At 47.8% G+C, this 16,856-nt stretch overlaps 1 protein-coding gene across 1 annotated transcript in view; it reads left to right on the top strand.

Moving 5' to 3' along the window:
• Positions 1–3,168: 3,168 nt before the first annotated feature.
• Positions 3,169–16,856, top strand: part of Usp4 (ubiquitin specific peptidase 4 (proto-oncogene)) — a gene marked incomplete at both ends in the record, with an annotated part of 37,455 nt that continues 23,767 nt past the window's right edge. Inside the window, 7 exon segments of the mRNA XM_013507642.1 lie at positions 3,169–3,296; positions 6,450–6,580; positions 8,976–9,102; positions 10,511–10,656; positions 10,781–10,842; positions 13,742–13,882; positions 14,966–15,083. Of these exon segments, the coding sequence (XP_013363096.1) occupies positions 3,169–3,296; positions 6,450–6,580; positions 8,976–9,102; positions 10,511–10,656; positions 10,781–10,842; positions 13,742–13,882; positions 14,966–15,083 (853 nt within the window).

The following is a 16,856-nucleotide window of genomic DNA, read 5'->3' as shown; positions in this document are numbered from 1 at the left end:
AAAAAAAAAAAAGTCATTGTGACAAGCGTGTAGAAGTGGGAAAGAAGGGTAGCCTAGAGTCTGGAGCAAGTTAGAAAATTAAAAGTTCAGATTTTTTTTTTTTTTTGGTTTTTCTTCCGGTACCGGGAATCGAAGTCACGACCTCGCGCTTGCCAGGCAGGCTCTGTGCCCCTGAGCTAAATCCCCATCCCCCGAAAAGTTCAGCTTTAGAAGAGCAAAGGCGAGGTATGAAGCCTTCTAATAGAGATAATAGAAAAGATAGTACTCTGTAGTAGTGGAGAGGTTTCTGGGTGGTATTACTGTGTGGGAGTAGGAAACGGGCTAGTATGTGCATTGGATATGACTGAGCATCACTGCCTTGAAGAAGCCACTAACAGAGGAGTTTAAGCTCGGAAGAGAAAGATGAGATTAGAAGCCGTGCATTTATTTTTATTTTTATTTTTTTGTCTTTTCGAGACAGGGTCTCCCTATGCAGTTCAGGCTGGCCTTGAGCTCACTTTGTAGCCCAGGCTGGTCTCCAACTCACAACGATCCTCCTGCCTCAGCCTCCCGAGTGCTGGGATTACAGGCGTGGGTAGAAGTAGTGCATTTAGTGTATGTGTGTGTGTGGTGTGTATTTTTAAAAGCCTTAAAACTTTTTTTTTTGTAATGGGGGTTGAACTGCTGATAGTCTTTACACTGAGCTACATCCCCAGCCTTTTATTTATTTATTTATAAAATTATTTTAGACAGGGTCTCACTGTAATTCAGGCTGGCTTTGAACTCAATGTGTAGCTCAGGCGGGCCTTCAACTAATGGCTATCCTCCTTGCTTAGCCTCCCCATCGCTGGGATTACAGGCGTGCACCACCATGCCTGGCTCTTGTTTATGGTGTTTATATTGAGTAGCAAAGCTGTGAAAAGCAAGCAGAGGTATTTCTGAACCTATTCTGCAAAGGGGTGATATATAAAGAATACTAAGTAAAAGCATGAGAAGTTTAAGATAGATTAAAATCGCACAAAGTGTGTGAATGCTGTTGGTCAGGAAATTTGAAGGGAAAACTGTTTTAGAGACTTGAATGTATTAATGGATCCTTTTGGCTTCAGGGAAGCTGCCTGAACCTTTTGACATGTCTTTAAAAATTTAAAGGACTCACCAATATAATTGTGTTTTGTTGTCTAACAGTTCTTTTCCTCTCCTCGTGTCTTAGTTCGCGCAATTTTGTGTGTGTGTGTGTGTGTGTGTGTGTGTGGTGGTGGTGCGGAGGAATTGAACCCAGGGCCTTGTGCATGCAAGGCAAGAGCTGTACTATTGAGCCACATCCCCAGCCCGTCTTAGCTATAAAGTAGCTATATTATAGTTTTAAAATATAATTCGATTTGCTTATTTTTTTGTGTTTTTTGTTTGTTTGTTTTTTGAGATAGGTTCTTGCTGGCCCTATCTTGTTGTTCAAGCTGGCCCTGAACTCACTGTGTAGCCCAGGCTGGCCTTGAACTCATGGCAGTCCTCCTGCCTCAGCCTCAGCCTTCTAAGTGTTGGGATTACAGATGTGCGCTGCCATGCTGGGCCACTAGATTTGCTTATATTTAAGTATAGAAAGCAATAAGTTGAAAATGAGGGCCGGAGATATAGCTCAGCAGCGCAGGCGCCTGCTTGATAAGCGCAAGGTCCTGAGTTCAGTTCCTCGTATAAAAAAAAAAACCCAAAAACCCTTTAGCCGGGCATGGTGGCTCACGCCTGTAATCCTAGCATTTGGGAGGCTGAGGCAGCAGGACTGCCATGAGTTCGAGGCCAGCCAGGGTACATAATGAGTTCAAAGCCAGCTTGAACTGCATAGTGAAACCCTATCTCAAGAAGACACACACATTAAAAAAAAAAAAAAAAATGAACTGTGCATAAGGGTGAATGCCTGTAATTCCAGCACTTGAGAGGCAGAGTCAGAAAGATTGCTTACTCACAATCAGAACAGGGTGTCCCTGAATTCACTGAGATCCTTCTGCTTCCGCCTCTGGCCTACAGACATTGTTTTGTTTTTTTGTCCTTTTTATTGTGTTTATGTGGTGCTGGGGATCAAACTCAGGGCCTTCTGCATGCAGGGAAAGAACTCTACCACTGAACCAGATCCGCAGCCCTGTGTTTTGTCTTTTTGAGACAGAGTCTCACTATGCAGTTTGGGCTGGCCTGGAACTCACTTTGTAGCCCAGGGTGAAGTCAAACTCGAAGCAGTTCTCCTGCCTGAGTGCTGGGTATTACAGGTGTGTGCCACCATGCCTGGCCCAGGACTATAGGCATTACAGGCATGTGTCACCATGTCCAGGTTATTTGGGGATACTATCTTATATGGTCCTTAAAGGGTAACTCAATTGGGTGGTAAATTTAGTCAATTTTGAGAGGGAAAATCAGTACCATATATGTTAAGCAAAGCAGTGTAACTAAACTGTTTGTTTTCTTTTTTTTGTAACTAAACTGTTGACCCGGACAAATACCTATAGCTGGGTGTGGTGGTGCTGGAGATCCAACCCAGGGTTTGGTTTTTGAGACAGAGTCTTGCTATGCAGTTCAGGTTGGCCTTGAATTCACTATGTATCCCAGGCTGGCCTCAAACCTGAAGCACTCCTCCTGCCTCAGCCTTCCAAGTACTAGCTAGGATTACAGGTATGCATCACCATACCTGGCTCAATATTTATTTAGTCTTATAGCAGTCCTACTTAATGGATACCGGCTTTAGGCCAAGCCCTCTGCTGTGTGGGGCTGGCTCTTGCTTGGGAGTGTGTATTATGGTAGGGGTTACACATTCTCTTGGTCAAAAAATCGTAACAAAGATTAAGGTTGTTGGGCATGTAGTTCAGTGGTAGAGTGCTTGCCTTCTAAGTCAGTTGTCCCAAGTTCCAATTCCCGGCACTAAAACATAAACCAAACAAAAAAGAAACCAGAAAAGTTAAGGAGGAGCTTCAGAAACTTGTGATACAGTCTTTGTTTTATTTTGTTTTTTTGTCTTTTTTTTGGTCTTTTTAAGACAGGGTCTCGCTCTGTAGTTCAGGCTGGCGTTGAGCTCACTTTGTAGCCCAGGCTGGTCTCGAATTCTCACAGATCCTCCTGCCTCAGCCTCATGAGTGCTGGGATTAAGGGGGTGCACCACTGCACCTAGTGACATAATCCCTTTTGCTATAGTAAATTGTCTCTTTCTAGGTATCTTATTGACAGCCGATGGTTCAAGCAATGGAAGAAGTACGTGGGCTTTGATAGCTGGGATATGTATAATGTGGGTGAACATAACCTATTTCCTGGACCAATAGACAACTCTGGACTCTTTGCAGGTATAGTATGCTTTTCTAGCTAAGTGATCACCTGGACAGTGGCCTGGGTTGCCTTTTTTTCTCCCCTTGAAACAGGGTCTTGCAATATAGGAGCCTGTCCTAGAACCCAGTAATCCTCCTGACTCATTCTCCTGAGTGCAGGGGTTATAGGCATGTGCCACCACACCCAGCTGGGGTGTCACATATCTGTGACATGGACATTGTGAACCTGCCTTTCCTGGTATGAGGAGATAGAAACAAGTAGCCTTGCCTTGCATGTGTAACAGTAGTCTTTAGAAATCCTTAGGAACTTAAAATGCTCCCTCACTTCCTCCGTCCTCCCTTCCCCCTCCTTCCCTTCCTTCCTTCTCTTTCTTCATTTCTCGCTCTCTTTCTTCCTTTTTTTTTTTTCCCCATCTTTTTGAGACAGGGTCTCGCTATGCAGTTCAGGCTGGCCTTGAGCTCACTTTGTAGCCCAGGCTGGTCTCGAATTTGCAACGATTCTCCTGCCTCAGCCTCCCAAGTTCTGGTATTATAGGCATGTGCCACCACTCCTGGCTTCTTTCTTGTCCCTTCCTTTTGTCTTACTGTATAGTTCAGGCTGGCCTTGAACTCACTGTGTAGCCCAGGCTAGCCCCAAATTCCTGGCAGTCCTGCCTCAGCTTCCTAAGAGGTGGGATTTTAAAATTTATTATTTTTCTTTTTGGTGTTTTTGAGACAGGGTTCTGCCATGCAGTTCAGGATGGCTTTGAACTTGCAGCTATCCTGCCTCAGCCTTCTGAGTGCTAGGGTTACAGGTGTGCACCACCATTCCTGGCCAAGTGCTGGGACTATAGGCATACCTCACATACCTGGCAGCATTTGTGTTTTTGGGACTTGTTTATTTTACTTTGTGTAATGTTCACAACACTTATCCATATGTAGAATGTGTCAGAATTTTCCTCCTTATTTTTTTGTCTCTGTGTGTGTAGTAATGGAGATTGAACTTAGAGCTAAGACACTGAGCTGCATCCTCAGCCCTTTATTTTTATTTTTATTTTTTTGGGGGGGTACCGGGAATCGAACTCACAACCTTGTACTTGCCAGGCAGGCTCTGTGCCTCTGAGCTAGATCCCCAGCCCCAAACTTACTTATTTTTTTGGTACCAGGACTTGAACTCATGACCTTGCGCTTGCCAGGCAGGCGCTGTACTGCTGAGCTAAATCCCCAAACCCTTGGGCCCTTTATTTTTAAGAGAGTGTATTTCAGACCATGAATGTCCAATTCAGACCTAGGAGTGTTGCCTTTTTAGGTGAGTATGGAATGAAAGCTGGCTTTTTTTGTGTCTTTTTTTGAGACAGGGTCTGGCTATGCAGTTCAGGCTGGTCTTGAGCTCACTTTGTAGCCCAAGTTGGCCTTGAATTCGCAGTGATCCTCCTGCCTCAGCTTCCTGAGTGCTGGGATAACAGGCTGCTGGGATTACAGGCGTGTGCCACCATGCCCTGCTGAAAGCTGGCATATTAAGCACATTCTGTCTGCATGGGACCTGTGGAGCTCTGATTTGGAATATTTAAAATTAACAGTGTTGCTGGGCATGGTGGCGCATGCCTGTAATCCCAGCACTAGGGAGGCTGAGACAGGAGGATCCTTGTGAGTTTGAGATGAGCCTGGACTACCAAGTGAGCACAAGGCCAGCCTGAACTACATAGTGAGACCCTGGCTCAAAAAGACAAAAGAAAAAAAAGTTTAACAGTGCTGAGGGTTTGGGCGTAGCACAGTGGTAGGGTGCTTGTGTGGCACGCAGGAAACCCTAGTTTGATCCCTGGACTGCAAAAACATAAATGAATAAAAAATACAAATAATGCTAAATGAGGGGCTGGGGTATAGCTCAGTGGTAGAGTGCTTGCGTAGCGTGCAGATGGTCCTGGGTTTGATGCCCAGCACCCAAAACAGAAACAAAAGCCACGCAAACGAAAACAAGTGGGGCATTGAGGTTAATTAAGTTTATGATGAGTCGTAGGGCTGGGGCTGTATATCTCAGCAGTGTGGTGCCTGCTTGGCAAACTCAAGGTCCTGAGTTTTGAGTCCCGGTACAAAAAAAAAAAAAAGCATCATTTCACATTCTTTACGTTTGTTAGTGCTGGAGAGTGAGCCCAGGGCCTGGTGCTCATGCTGCTCATGTGCCCTCCCACTAAAGGTACACCCCCAGCTTTCAGTGCCTCATTTATTTGCTTTCATAGTAGATTTTTTTGGGGGGGAGGAGTATAACTTACATTAATTAACCATTTTAATTGTGGAGTCTGAAAGCACTTGAGTGACATAATTGGAACGATGGCACTCATGCCTGAAATCCTAGCACTTTGGGAGGCTAACACAGGAGGATCAAAAGTTTGGGCCCAGCCTGGCCCATTTAGTGACTTAGGGAGACCTTGTCTCAAAATGAAAATAAAGGCTAGAGATGGAGCTCAGTGTGAAGGCCCGGGGTGCCAAGTTCCCGGCCTTGTATTTTTGCTTTTACTTTCTTTTTCAGTTGTTGTTCTTTTTTTTTTGTTTTTTTTTGTTTTTCTTCCTGTACCAGGAATCAAACTCACGACCTTGTGCTTGCCAGTCATTGCCAGGTAGGCGCTTTGCGGCTGAGCTAAATCTCCAGCCTCTGTTTTTACTTTCAAGACATAGTATCTCTTCGTCCCTAAACTGTCAAGGCTGGGCTCAAACTTTCCTCCCTCCCCTCAGCTTCTTGGCTGAGTGGGATTACAGTCTTTTTTTTTTTTCCTCCGGTACCGGGAACTGAACTCACGACCTTGCGCTTGCCAGGCAGGCGCTTTGCCGATGAGCTAAATCCCCAGCCCCTAGGGTTACAGTCTTGTACCACCACACCTGACTTCCTTTCCTCACTAATTATTATTATTTTTTTTGGTACTGGGAATCGAACTCAGGACCTTGCGTTTGCCAGACAGGCGCTTGTGCTGCTTAGCTTATCCCTGGCCCCTCTTGCTAATCGTTAGAAGATAGGAGTTCCTCATAAAATGGTCAGAAAACATGGCTAAGGTCAAATACCAGTCAGCAGTCTGCTCTGTTCTGTCAGTTTACAGAATTTTGAGGTTTGTACTTTTTTCTCTTTTGTTGTTGATGAAAAGTGTGTGAAACGAGCATTTCTGGAAGAGCAGTGAATTACATGCTGTTTTCTTTTTCCAGATCCTGAGAGTCAGACCCTGAAAGAACACTTAATTGACGAGCTGGACTATGTATTAGTCCCAACTGAGGCCTGGAACAAATTACTGAATTGGTACGGCTGTGTAGAAGGCCAGCAGCCCATTGTCAGGAAAGTGAGTATGTGGATGGCCACGTTTGCTGGTCAGTCCTTGCATGTGCTCCCTGGGGGACACTTGGCTTGTGTTGGTTTCCTAGGAAAACGAGTATGTTCATGAGGTGGCGTGGAGGTGACTGACTGAGCCTTTGTTTGTGGCTCTCTTAAGGGATTTAGGTTGTACATGGCGGTGAGTGAGGCTGCTCACCGATCGTGTTAGAATGAGGGGCACCGACATGGCCCACTAGTTGGGGATGCGCCCAGCAGTGTGGGAGCGCTTTCTCAACGGCTCTGAGGACCACATGGACATACAGTTACGTACTTCTTTTTAACCCCAACAACTTAGTTTAACCCCACCCCGTCCCCATCATTGGCCTCCCAATACTTGGACTTGAAGCCAGGGGGCACTGAACTACCTCCCCAACCTTTTTATTTTGAGGCAGTCTTACTGAGTTGCCCAGGCTGGCCCCAAACTTGCTGCAGGCTTTTCTCAGTATCTGGGGTTATAGGTGTGGGCCACTGCCCCGAACTCTGTTCTCATTTATTTTAAAATATTTCTAGGGCTTGGGATGGAGCTCAGTGGTGGAGAGCTTGCCTAGCACATGTGAGCCCCTGGACTGAACTGCTAACACTGCAGACACCACCATGATCACCGTCAGCACCTTTCTGACACTTCCTCACCTCAGTTTAAGAGTCTAGTCACATGGCTGAGTCTTTTACAAAACCTTTGGGAAGGTAGGCTCTGGGCCAGATTGTTAGTAGCTCTGGTAGTCAGGACGCATGAGAAGACCACTACCTTGTCTCCCACAGTTGTATGCTTGTCTCGCCAGAATCACAAGAGCCCACACGCCTGCTGATATTGTGACCCTCGGTAAATTTCTCACTCTGCTGGTATATGTTCTCCATTTTAGCGGAGGAAGAGAGTACTGCAGTCCTAAGACCAGGTTTCTGTGAGTCATTATTCAAGTCAGAACTTTTTCTCTAGCTTGAACCCCAAATGCTTAGGGATCAAAAAGCTGGGGGTTGGTTAACCTTCTACATATGTCCTCCCACATCTAGGGCGCTGCCATATGAGCTCATTGCCAAGGGCTATGCCTGTTTTCTCTTTCTCTCTTTTCTTTTGTCTTTTTGAGACAAGGTCTCACTACACAGTTCAGGCTGGCCTTGAATTCACAGTGATCCTCCTGCCTCAGCCTTCCAAGTGCTGGGATTACAGGTGTGTGCCACCATGCCTGGCCTATATTCTCAGTCCTGTGATTAGACAGCTCCTTCAAGGTAGAGATTATGGTCTTGTGTTAGAGGTGAACAGTAACTTTCCTTCTGGGCAGTATCTGGCTTTATGGGCAAGCGTGGCTCTGAATTAATGAGTTATAGCGTGTGTGGTCCCCCCTCCCCCAGTGCTGGGGATTGAACCTGGGGCCTTACACATGTCAGGCAAATGCTCTACCACTGAGCTATACCACCAGCCCAGCAATTCTTTCGTATACTCAGGTATAAACTTTAGGAGAAGGTGTGGAAGCTTACCTTTGCCAAGTTTGAGGCGCAAGCTTTTTTCTGTGGTCCCATCAGGTGCTTTTGGTAGGTCCTAATAAGTGAAAAAAAGTTTTTGTTTCTTTTTTTTTTTTTAGGTCTTTTTTGTTTGTTTGTTTTTTGAAACAGGGACTCACTATGCAGTTCAGGCTGGCCTTGAGCTCACTTTGTAGCCCAGGCTGGTCTTGAACTCGCAATGATCCTCCTGCCTCAGCCTCCCGAGTGCTAGGATTACAGGCATTCGCCACCATGCCTGGCTTGTTTTTTTTTTGAGACAGAGTCTCATATGTAGTTTAGACTGGCGTTGAACTCACTAAGTAGGCCAGGCTGGTCTCAGACTCTTGGAAATCCTCCTGCCTCAGCTGCTGCTGCTGCTTTTTTTTTTTTCTTTTTTTGTACTGGGAATCGAACTCAGGACCTTGCACTTGCCAGGCAGGCTCTTATGCCGCTGAGCTATCTCCCCAGCCCTGCCTCAGCTTTTTGAGTGCTGGAATTACAGGTGTGCCACGGGAAAAAAGATTTTTAATTTCCTGGAAGAGATGCTGATTGCTTTAAAAAAATCTGTACTTTAAAAGAAAAAACCTGGCCGGGCATGGTGGCGCATGCCTGTAATCCCAGCACTCGGGAGGCTGAGGCAGGACTGTTGCAAGTTTGAGACCAGCCTGGGCTACAAAGTGAGCCCAAGGCCAGCCTGAACTGCATAGTGAGACCCTGTCTCAAAAAAAAATAAATAAATAAATAAAAATCTGTACTTCTCATCCCTTGGTGACTGAAGGAAACTGATGATAATGAGGTTTCTGCTGTTCTTAGTTACTGAGAGGTGTTGCCTCTAAGACTGCCTGGGTGTGGAAGCGCTGCTCCTTCACCCTGTCTCTCCTTTACAGGTTGTGGAGCATGGCCTGTTTGTCAAGCACTGCAAAGTAGAGGTGTACTTGCTGGAACTGAAGCTCTGTGAGAACAGTGACCCCACCAATGTGCTGAGTTGCCATTTCAGCAAGGCAGACACCATTGGTGAGCACGTAGGCGGGGCCTGGTGTGTTGTGAGAGACTGCAGGCCAGCGTGGCTGGTGGCAGGCAAGCGTGCACGCTCTGCAGGCTTTTTACCCGGATCATGTGGACCCAGAGCCCCTTCTCCAGGAGATTCTGGTGGCAAGACATGCCCAGGAATCTTGTTCTATAGGACACTGCGTGTGGTCCTTGCCCATTTGTCCCACGGGAATAGGAAGAAAAGCAGAGTCAGAAGTTAAAAAGTAAGTTACTAAAAAATTCTAGCAAGAGACTGGAGGTGTTGCTTCGTAGCAGTGGTGTGTGCAGTGCCCGGGGTTCCATCCCCAGCACACGCACACAGGCGCACGTGCGCACAGACCACCAAAGCTGCCACCACAGCGATCTCAACGGGAAAGTGGCAGTTAGTGACCCCCTCTCACATGCACACTGAGGACTGAATCCAGGCCTTTCTCATCAAGCTATATCCCAGCCCTTTGAAAAAGCTTTTTTTAAAAACAAGGCCTATAGCTGGAAATGATGGCACACACCTGTAATCCTAGCATTCAGTGAGGCTGAGGCAGATGAATGGACAAGTTTTGAGGTCTGTCTGGGGCACTCAGTCACACACTGTCTCAGAGTTAAGAATAAAAACGTCTGGGCGTGTAGGTCAGTACTGTAAAGGGAGAAGGAGTGATAGAGGGCAAGACACAGATGAGGTCTTGCTAAGTTGCTCAGACTGGGCTCAAAACAGCAATTCTCCTGCTTCAGCCTCCAAGAGTGCTGGGATTGTAGGTGTGCGCCATGCTGCCCAGCCTCACAGCTGGTTTTTTTAGTGGGGGTGGGTGGGTGGTGCGGTGGCGTACCAGGGATCGAACTCTGGACTTTGTGCTTGCCAGGCAAGCACTGTGCTTCTGAGCTGTATCACTGGCTACAGCTAGTTTTAGAAGCCACACCTAAGCTGGACTTGGTGGTATGTGCCTGTAGTCTGAGCATTGGGAGGCTGAGGCAGGAGGATCGCAGTTAGTTTAAGGCCAGCCTGGGCTACAAAGCAAGACCCCATTTCTTTGGGGAGGGGAGATGATGATGATGAAGCCACGTCTGTCTTAACTCCAGAGAGAAATTTTCTCAGGTTTTTTTTCTCACCATGCCCAGGATTGAACCCAGGGCTTCGTCCAAACTTGGGGAGGTGCTCATCACTGAGCTACACCCCAGCCTCTCTTGCTTTCCATGTTGCCTCTCTGCTGTAAGACTGACATCGTCAGAGAAGCAGAGGGACTTTTCAGTCATGCACGTGCCAGGCAGGGGATTTCATTTCAGAGGGACCTTTCATTTCAAAGTGCATCTGGAAAGGGACGAGGAAGGTGTTTGTTTGCTTCCACTGTCTTCATCTTTGTATCAAGAAATCCCTGAGTGCTGTGTCTTCCTCTCCCAGCAACCATCGAGAAGGAAATGCGGAAGCTTTTTAACATCCCTGCAGAGCGTGAAACCCGGCTCTGGAATAAATACATGAGCAATACCTACGAGCAGTTGAGCAAGCTGGACAACACTATCCAGGATGCTGGGCTGTACCAAGGCCAGGTAGGAGGGCCCGGGCCAGCCCTAAGCAAGCCGCTCTGCGCAGCGCGTGTGTCCAGAGACCGCCGGCTGCAGCGCAGCAGGAGTGTGGTGGGTGGCACCTTCCTCATTTGGTTTCCCCTTTCAGGTGCTAATAATTGAGCCCCAAAATGAAGATGGCACATGGCCCAGGCAGACCCTGCAGTCAAAGTAAGTGAACTTTTCTCCTGTGTGGCTGGGCTCCCAGGTCTCATAGAGACACTGTTTCCTGAGGTGGTTAATTGCACTAAGAAAAATGGTTGTGAGTCAGGTAGAAAACTCAGTCTCATACCCAGAACGCAGTCGGGGTGAAGACCCAGCCTTGGTAAGCAGCATGTGGGGCCGTCGTGGGAAGGGGACCTGTCGGGCATCCGGCAAGGCTGTGTGAGAGAGCAGGAGGAAGAGCGGGGCCGGGATCCGACCCTGCTGCTCTGCCAAGAGGCGGCTGTCCTGTCAAACGCTGCTCTTTCCTTACTTCAGTCAGAGGCTTTGCAGGAAGAGGACGACAGCTGAGGCCTGAGGTCTGTAGTTTCCTTCAACCCCACTCCACCCAGTTGCCTGCTATTCATTGTTGCCCTTGGAGCTTGGATTCGGAATTGTTTAGCTACTAAAGTTGAACTCCAGGCCACAGGTATTTCAGATGCTCACGTGATGTGTGGAGTTACGCATATCCTTGGAAGGGGAGAGAAAGAACTGCTGAGATTTCCTCTTTGTGAAAGATGGGGAAGTCCTGTGTGCTTCAGTCTTTATGGGGAGAGTGGTGAGCTCTGCTCTCTGCTTTGGTTACATAGTGGCCAGCCTTGCAGCTCATTTCAGAGTGTGTAACTTTGAGACCTCCCTTGAGAAACAGAAAAGATGGGCAACATTTTCAGGAGTGTCACAGACCCCTTGAAGCCGTGTTTGCTCAGACTGGGCTCTGGTTGTGAGAAGCCACAGATGCTGTTTCCAGACGAGATGATGGAAATCCCTGTGGTAGACAGAATGGTGCCTCCTGTCTGCACAAGAGATTCGCGCTCCTGATCTCCGGAGCCAGTGAACGTGCGACTTACAAAGGGACATCGCTGATGTGATTAGGCTGATGATCTTGAGATGGAGAGCCGATCTAGGTGGCCCAGTGTGGTCACCCTGGTCCTTGTGAGTGAAACGGAGGCTGGAAAGCCGGAGGTGGTGTGAGGAGAGAAGCAGAACCAGAGTGCGGACGTGTGAGGCAGGGAAGTGAACGTGCCAGCCTGTGGCGGTCCCTGCGGCCGAGAGGGATGCGGCCAGCCGTGTGGCCAACACCTTGACTTTAGTCAGAGAGCATTCTGGACTTCGGACTTCCGGGACTGCACAATAGCAAATTTACTGTTTTACCCCACTGAGTTTGTGACAGTGATAGGAAACTAGCGCAAACCCAGGCAGTCAGCTCTTCTCTTAGAACTGGAAGTCCTGCAGAACAGTAATCCCAAAACTGAGAGCCGCCTGGGTGACAGACTGGGTTGTAGCCTGTGAGGTAGCGCAAAGCAAAAGGGGGCTCGGTGTGCTGGTCAAGGGGAAACCCTTGCGATGGCGCCTTCCTCTCTTCCCAGCCTTGTTGCTTCTGTCCCTCCACACCTGGAGGCCCATGAGGTTCAGTTAAAAGACACAGATTTAGGAAAAGAGCAGTCCTCACTATGGGCCTCTACCCTTGAAGGTCAGAGTCACTTGGTCAAGTGGGGAGTGAGTGCAAAGTGGAATTCCTGGAGTACATCCCAGCCTCGCTCCCCAGTGTAGTTCAGATACTGTTGCAGGTGGTGAGATTGTAGCAGTGAGCAGCACAAAGTGTGTACAGTATTCTCAAGGAACAGACAGTAAGATAAATAAGAAAAACACCAATGTGTAGTGCTTTATAAGCATGAGATAAAAGTCAGGAAAGAGAATGAGGGAGCCCTAGGCTTTTGGATGTGGCAGGGTTGGTGTTTTTTTTTTTTTTTTTTTTTGAGACAGGGTCTCACTATGCAGCTCAGGCTGGCCTTGAGCTCACTTTGTAGCCCAGGCTGGTCTCAAACTCCGGGGATCCTCTGGCTTCACCCTCCCGAGCGCTGGGATTACAGGCATGTGCCACCATGCTTGGCCTTGTTTTTAACTTTTTTTTTCCTCTTTTTTTTGTTTTTTTCTGGTGTAGGAATCGAATTCACGATCTTGCGCTTGCCAGGCAGGCGGTGTGCTGCTGAGCTAAATTCCCAGCCCCCTTGTTTTTAACTTTTTAAGACAGGATCTTGCTATAGTTCAGGCTAACCTTGAATTCACTACTGATATGTAACTTAGGCTGGGCTTGACCTTGAAGTGATCCTCCTGCCTCAGCTTTCCAGAGTGCTGGGATGACAGGTGTGGACTACCATGATGTCTCTATAACCAGCTATTTAATTTGTGTGAAGTATTTTTGGGAAAGTTATCTCATTGCCATTTTTCTATGCCTTTTGTATGTAATTCCTAAAATATAAAGAAGCTTACTGTACATAAAAGCACAGAGGTCCATCTTGTGGGGGTTTGTCACAGTGGAACGTTTAGTGTGTGATCCTATGAACTAATGAGACAGGAAGAGTAGTTAATTTTTTTTTTTTTTTTTTTTTGAGATAGAGTCTTGCTATGTAGCCCAGGCTGACCTTAAACTTGCAGTGAGGGCTGGGGATTTAGCTCAGTGGCAAAAGCGCCTGCCTGGCAAGCACAAGGTTGTGAGTTCGGTTCCCGGTACCGGAGAAAAACAAACAAAAAAAAAAAACTTGCAGTGATCCTCCTGTCTCAGCCTCCCAAGTGCTGGGACCACAGATGAGCACCATCACTCCTGGTTTAAAACTAATTAATGTCTTGACACTCAGATAATTTTGAGACAGGGTCTCATTATGCAGTTCAGGCTGGCCTTGAGCTCACTTTGCAGCCCAGGCTGGTCTCGAACTTGAAACGATCCTGCCTCAGCCTCCCTAGTGGTGGTGTGTGCCACCATGCCCAGCTTAGAGAACATTGGGGGTTTTTTTGAAAAGCGATTTAAGGCGTTAAATAGGGCTTACATTTGCAAAAAGTCAGTAGCATTGTTTTTACTTCTTTCTCCCAGATCAAGCTCTGCACCTAGCAGAAATTTTACTACCTCTCCAAAATCATCAGCAAGTCCCTGTTCCTCAGTTTCCGCCTCTCTCGTTGCAAATGGTGATAGCACTAACACCTCTGGGGTGCGCAGCTCCAGTGTCGGCAGGGGGTAAGAGGCACTCATACTCTGCTTCCCTGTCCTCGGCATTTTCCCAGGCTGTGTGTGCAGTGCTCATCCGCTTCGCTAAGTATCATGGGATTGGAGCTCCCTGAGGGAGCGTGCTGCATGTGGTTTCTCTGCCAGTTCCAACCTAATTCTGCTTGTCCTGCGAGCTGGTGTTTCCCACAGCCTGTGTTCCGGGGCTGGGGCTGGGGGTGTCACTGCAGTTGTCTGTGAAGGGATGGGCTGGCTGGAGGCCAGAGCAGCTGCATGGGGAGGGTTCTTAGCTGTGCAAACCTCTTAGCTCTGTGTTTCCCTTCTGGGTGGCCATGACCCTTTCTCCAGGAGTTTCAGGAGTGCCTGCCCCATGGTGCAGACAGGTGGAGGCTAGTGTGAGTTGAGAGACTATGTTACACACTCAGGTCAGGTCAAGGCAGGGTGTAGCCTTGTGGGTGGTTCCAGATGTACACTCTTATTATTTTCGTTGTTTTGAGACCGGGTCTCACTGTGCAGTTCAGGCAGGCCTTGAGCTCACTTTGTAGCCCAGCCTGGCCTTGAACTCACATATGAATTCGCAAGGATTCTTCTGCCTCAGCCTCCCAACTGGAGTTCTGGGATTACAGGAATGTGCCACCTCGCCTGGCCCAGATGCAAACTCTTGATCTTAGTAACCTAAATGTTCTCCCCTGAAGTCACCTGCAGTCAGCTTTCTAGAAGGCTATAAAACTAGCACTTGGGGGCTGGGAATATAGTTCAGCGGCATGGCGCCTGCCTGGCAAGTGCGATGTGCTGAGTTCGATTCCTGGTTCCAAAAAAAAGAGAAAGAAATCCAAACCAAAACTAGCGCTTACCAAAGCCCAGAAGAGAAAAATTCAGATAATATTTCTCACCTTAAGGATGTGTTTAACAACTGCTACCGTGTCATATCAAAAGGCGGAACAGGTCTGGAGGGCTGCAGAGGGGTGAAGAGAACTTGCATTAGGGGGCTGCTCTTGGACATGAGTTCTAGAGGCCCCAGCAGAGCCCCCCAAAAGTGTCTGAGCACGTGTGTGCAGCACTTGCTTTTTTGCTGATGCGAGTTGTATTTTCCAGTGGATCTGGCTTCTCCGCTTCGTATAATGGCCAGGAGCCTCCATCTCCTCATATCCAGCCTGGGCTGTGTGGACTTGGAAACCTGGGGAATACCTGCTTCATGAACTCTGCTTTGCAGGTATGGGAAGGGCTGCCCTCGCAGTGCGCATGTCCTGAGTCTTGGTAGGAGTGGTCTGGCGTAGGAGTCTTGGGTAGGAGTGGTAGTTCCGACCTACTTTCAGTGGTTTAGTGGTTTGAAAGGACATCTCTCACCTGCTTGGTTAAGAATGGCTTTGTCAGCCAGATTGTCACCCATTGCTCCCTCAGGGCAGTTCGGGGAACTTCTTCAGAGAGGGGAACGTTATAGACAGACAGCTAAGTTAGGTAGAAATATTACAGGCAGTCAGACAGGGCTGGGCCCTTGGAGGAGCCAGAGCAGAAGACACATACCTTGCAACTGTGGGGAGACAGACAGCGCCAGCTGAGGGCCAGACCTCAAGACAAAAGTTGAAACAAATGTGCCCACGTACTTCCCTGAGGATAAACAGTGCCTCATATTCTAAATAGGCATCCTCACCTTGACAGAGCCGGGAGGAGCAACTGACTCCACCCCCGACCGGGAAAGCCCCTGTTTTCTATTCTTGCCTGCTTGCTAGTGACTCACTTCCCCATTTGATCCTGATTTAATCAGTTTTACCTGAGCAATTATAATCTTATTGGTTGGCCACAGTTTTGTCCCACCTCGTTACCTTCTGATTTCCCATTTTTCCCCACCTGGAACCCGCCTCACCTCGTGCTTTTGCTCTATAAAAATTCCTACAGAAGTCAGGGTCCCTGGGACCCCTTCTGCTTCTCTGACAGAAGCTTTTTTTCCACAGTAAATATATTCTGCTCTTAAAAAAAAAGTGATGCCTTCATCAGAACCTGTGGCCACAACAGGTATTCTTAGTTCTGGGTTTGTGTTACAGTAAAAAAAAAAAAACAAGACTGTCCCAGGAGTGGACATTGAACTCAGGGCCTCAGGCCTGCATGCTAGGCAAGTGCTCTACTACTCAGCTACCCACTTTGCCTTTTTTTTTTTCTTTTAAATCATTTTCAGACAGGGTCTTGCTAAATTGCCCATGTGGCCTTGAACTTGCAGTCCTCTTGCCTTTGCTTCCTTAGTAGATGAGGTTAGCAATAGTAAAAATATTTTGAATTTTGTGGACTGTTGGGATATGAGCTCCCTAGCAAGTACTGGAATACCTTTCTGGTTGGTCTCTGGAGGGGTGAGGACTCAGAACACCTGGGCCATGCTCAGCTGTGGTGCCCTGAAGGCTGACCCCTTTTTCACCAGAGTCTGTTCCCTCACCTCATACCCTGTACTGGAGAAGTCCTAAAATCTTTGAAACTTCACTTGTTCATCCATAAATATTTATTTCGCACCCAGTGTACGATAGCCTTGTGACAGTCATGGGCCACAGAGAGGTTCTGCAGTCAGGAATGCACGGTCTCCCAAGACTGCCCCAAGTTCTGAAGCCAGCTGCAAGTTTAGGGGTTCCTAGGGCCACCTTCAGTTTCAATGCTTTGCTAGCAGGACTCACCTAAAGTCATGGGCTCCTGATAACAGTCTGTTATAGCAAAAGGGTACAGATTAAAATCAGCCAGGGAAGAAAGCAGATGGCGCATGTCCAGAGGTCCAGATGTGGAGCTGGTGTGTTCCCTCTGTGGAGCAGGACACATCGTTTTCATGGCACTGTGTGTAGCAGCAGCACGGAGTGGGCGGCCGTCGTGGAAGCTCACCTGAGCTGCGGTGTGCAGGTGTGCACAAGTCTTTTTTTTTTTTATATGGGATCTGGCTGTCTGATCCATTGCAGGTTTTGAACTCTGTGTAGCCCAAACTGTCCTAGAATTTTCTTTCCTGTTTTTTCCC

This window comes from Chinchilla lanigera, unplaced genomic scaffold (assembly GCF_000276665.1).
Source record: "Chinchilla lanigera isolate Chin_1 unplaced genomic scaffold, ChiLan1.0 scaffold00131, whole genome shotgun sequence".
NCBI classification, from domain to species: domain Eukaryota; kingdom Metazoa; phylum Chordata; class Mammalia; order Rodentia; family Chinchillidae; genus Chinchilla; species Chinchilla lanigera.
The sequence above is the reverse complement of the archived record's forward strand: the minus strand, read 5'-3'. Positions and strand labels throughout refer to the sequence as shown.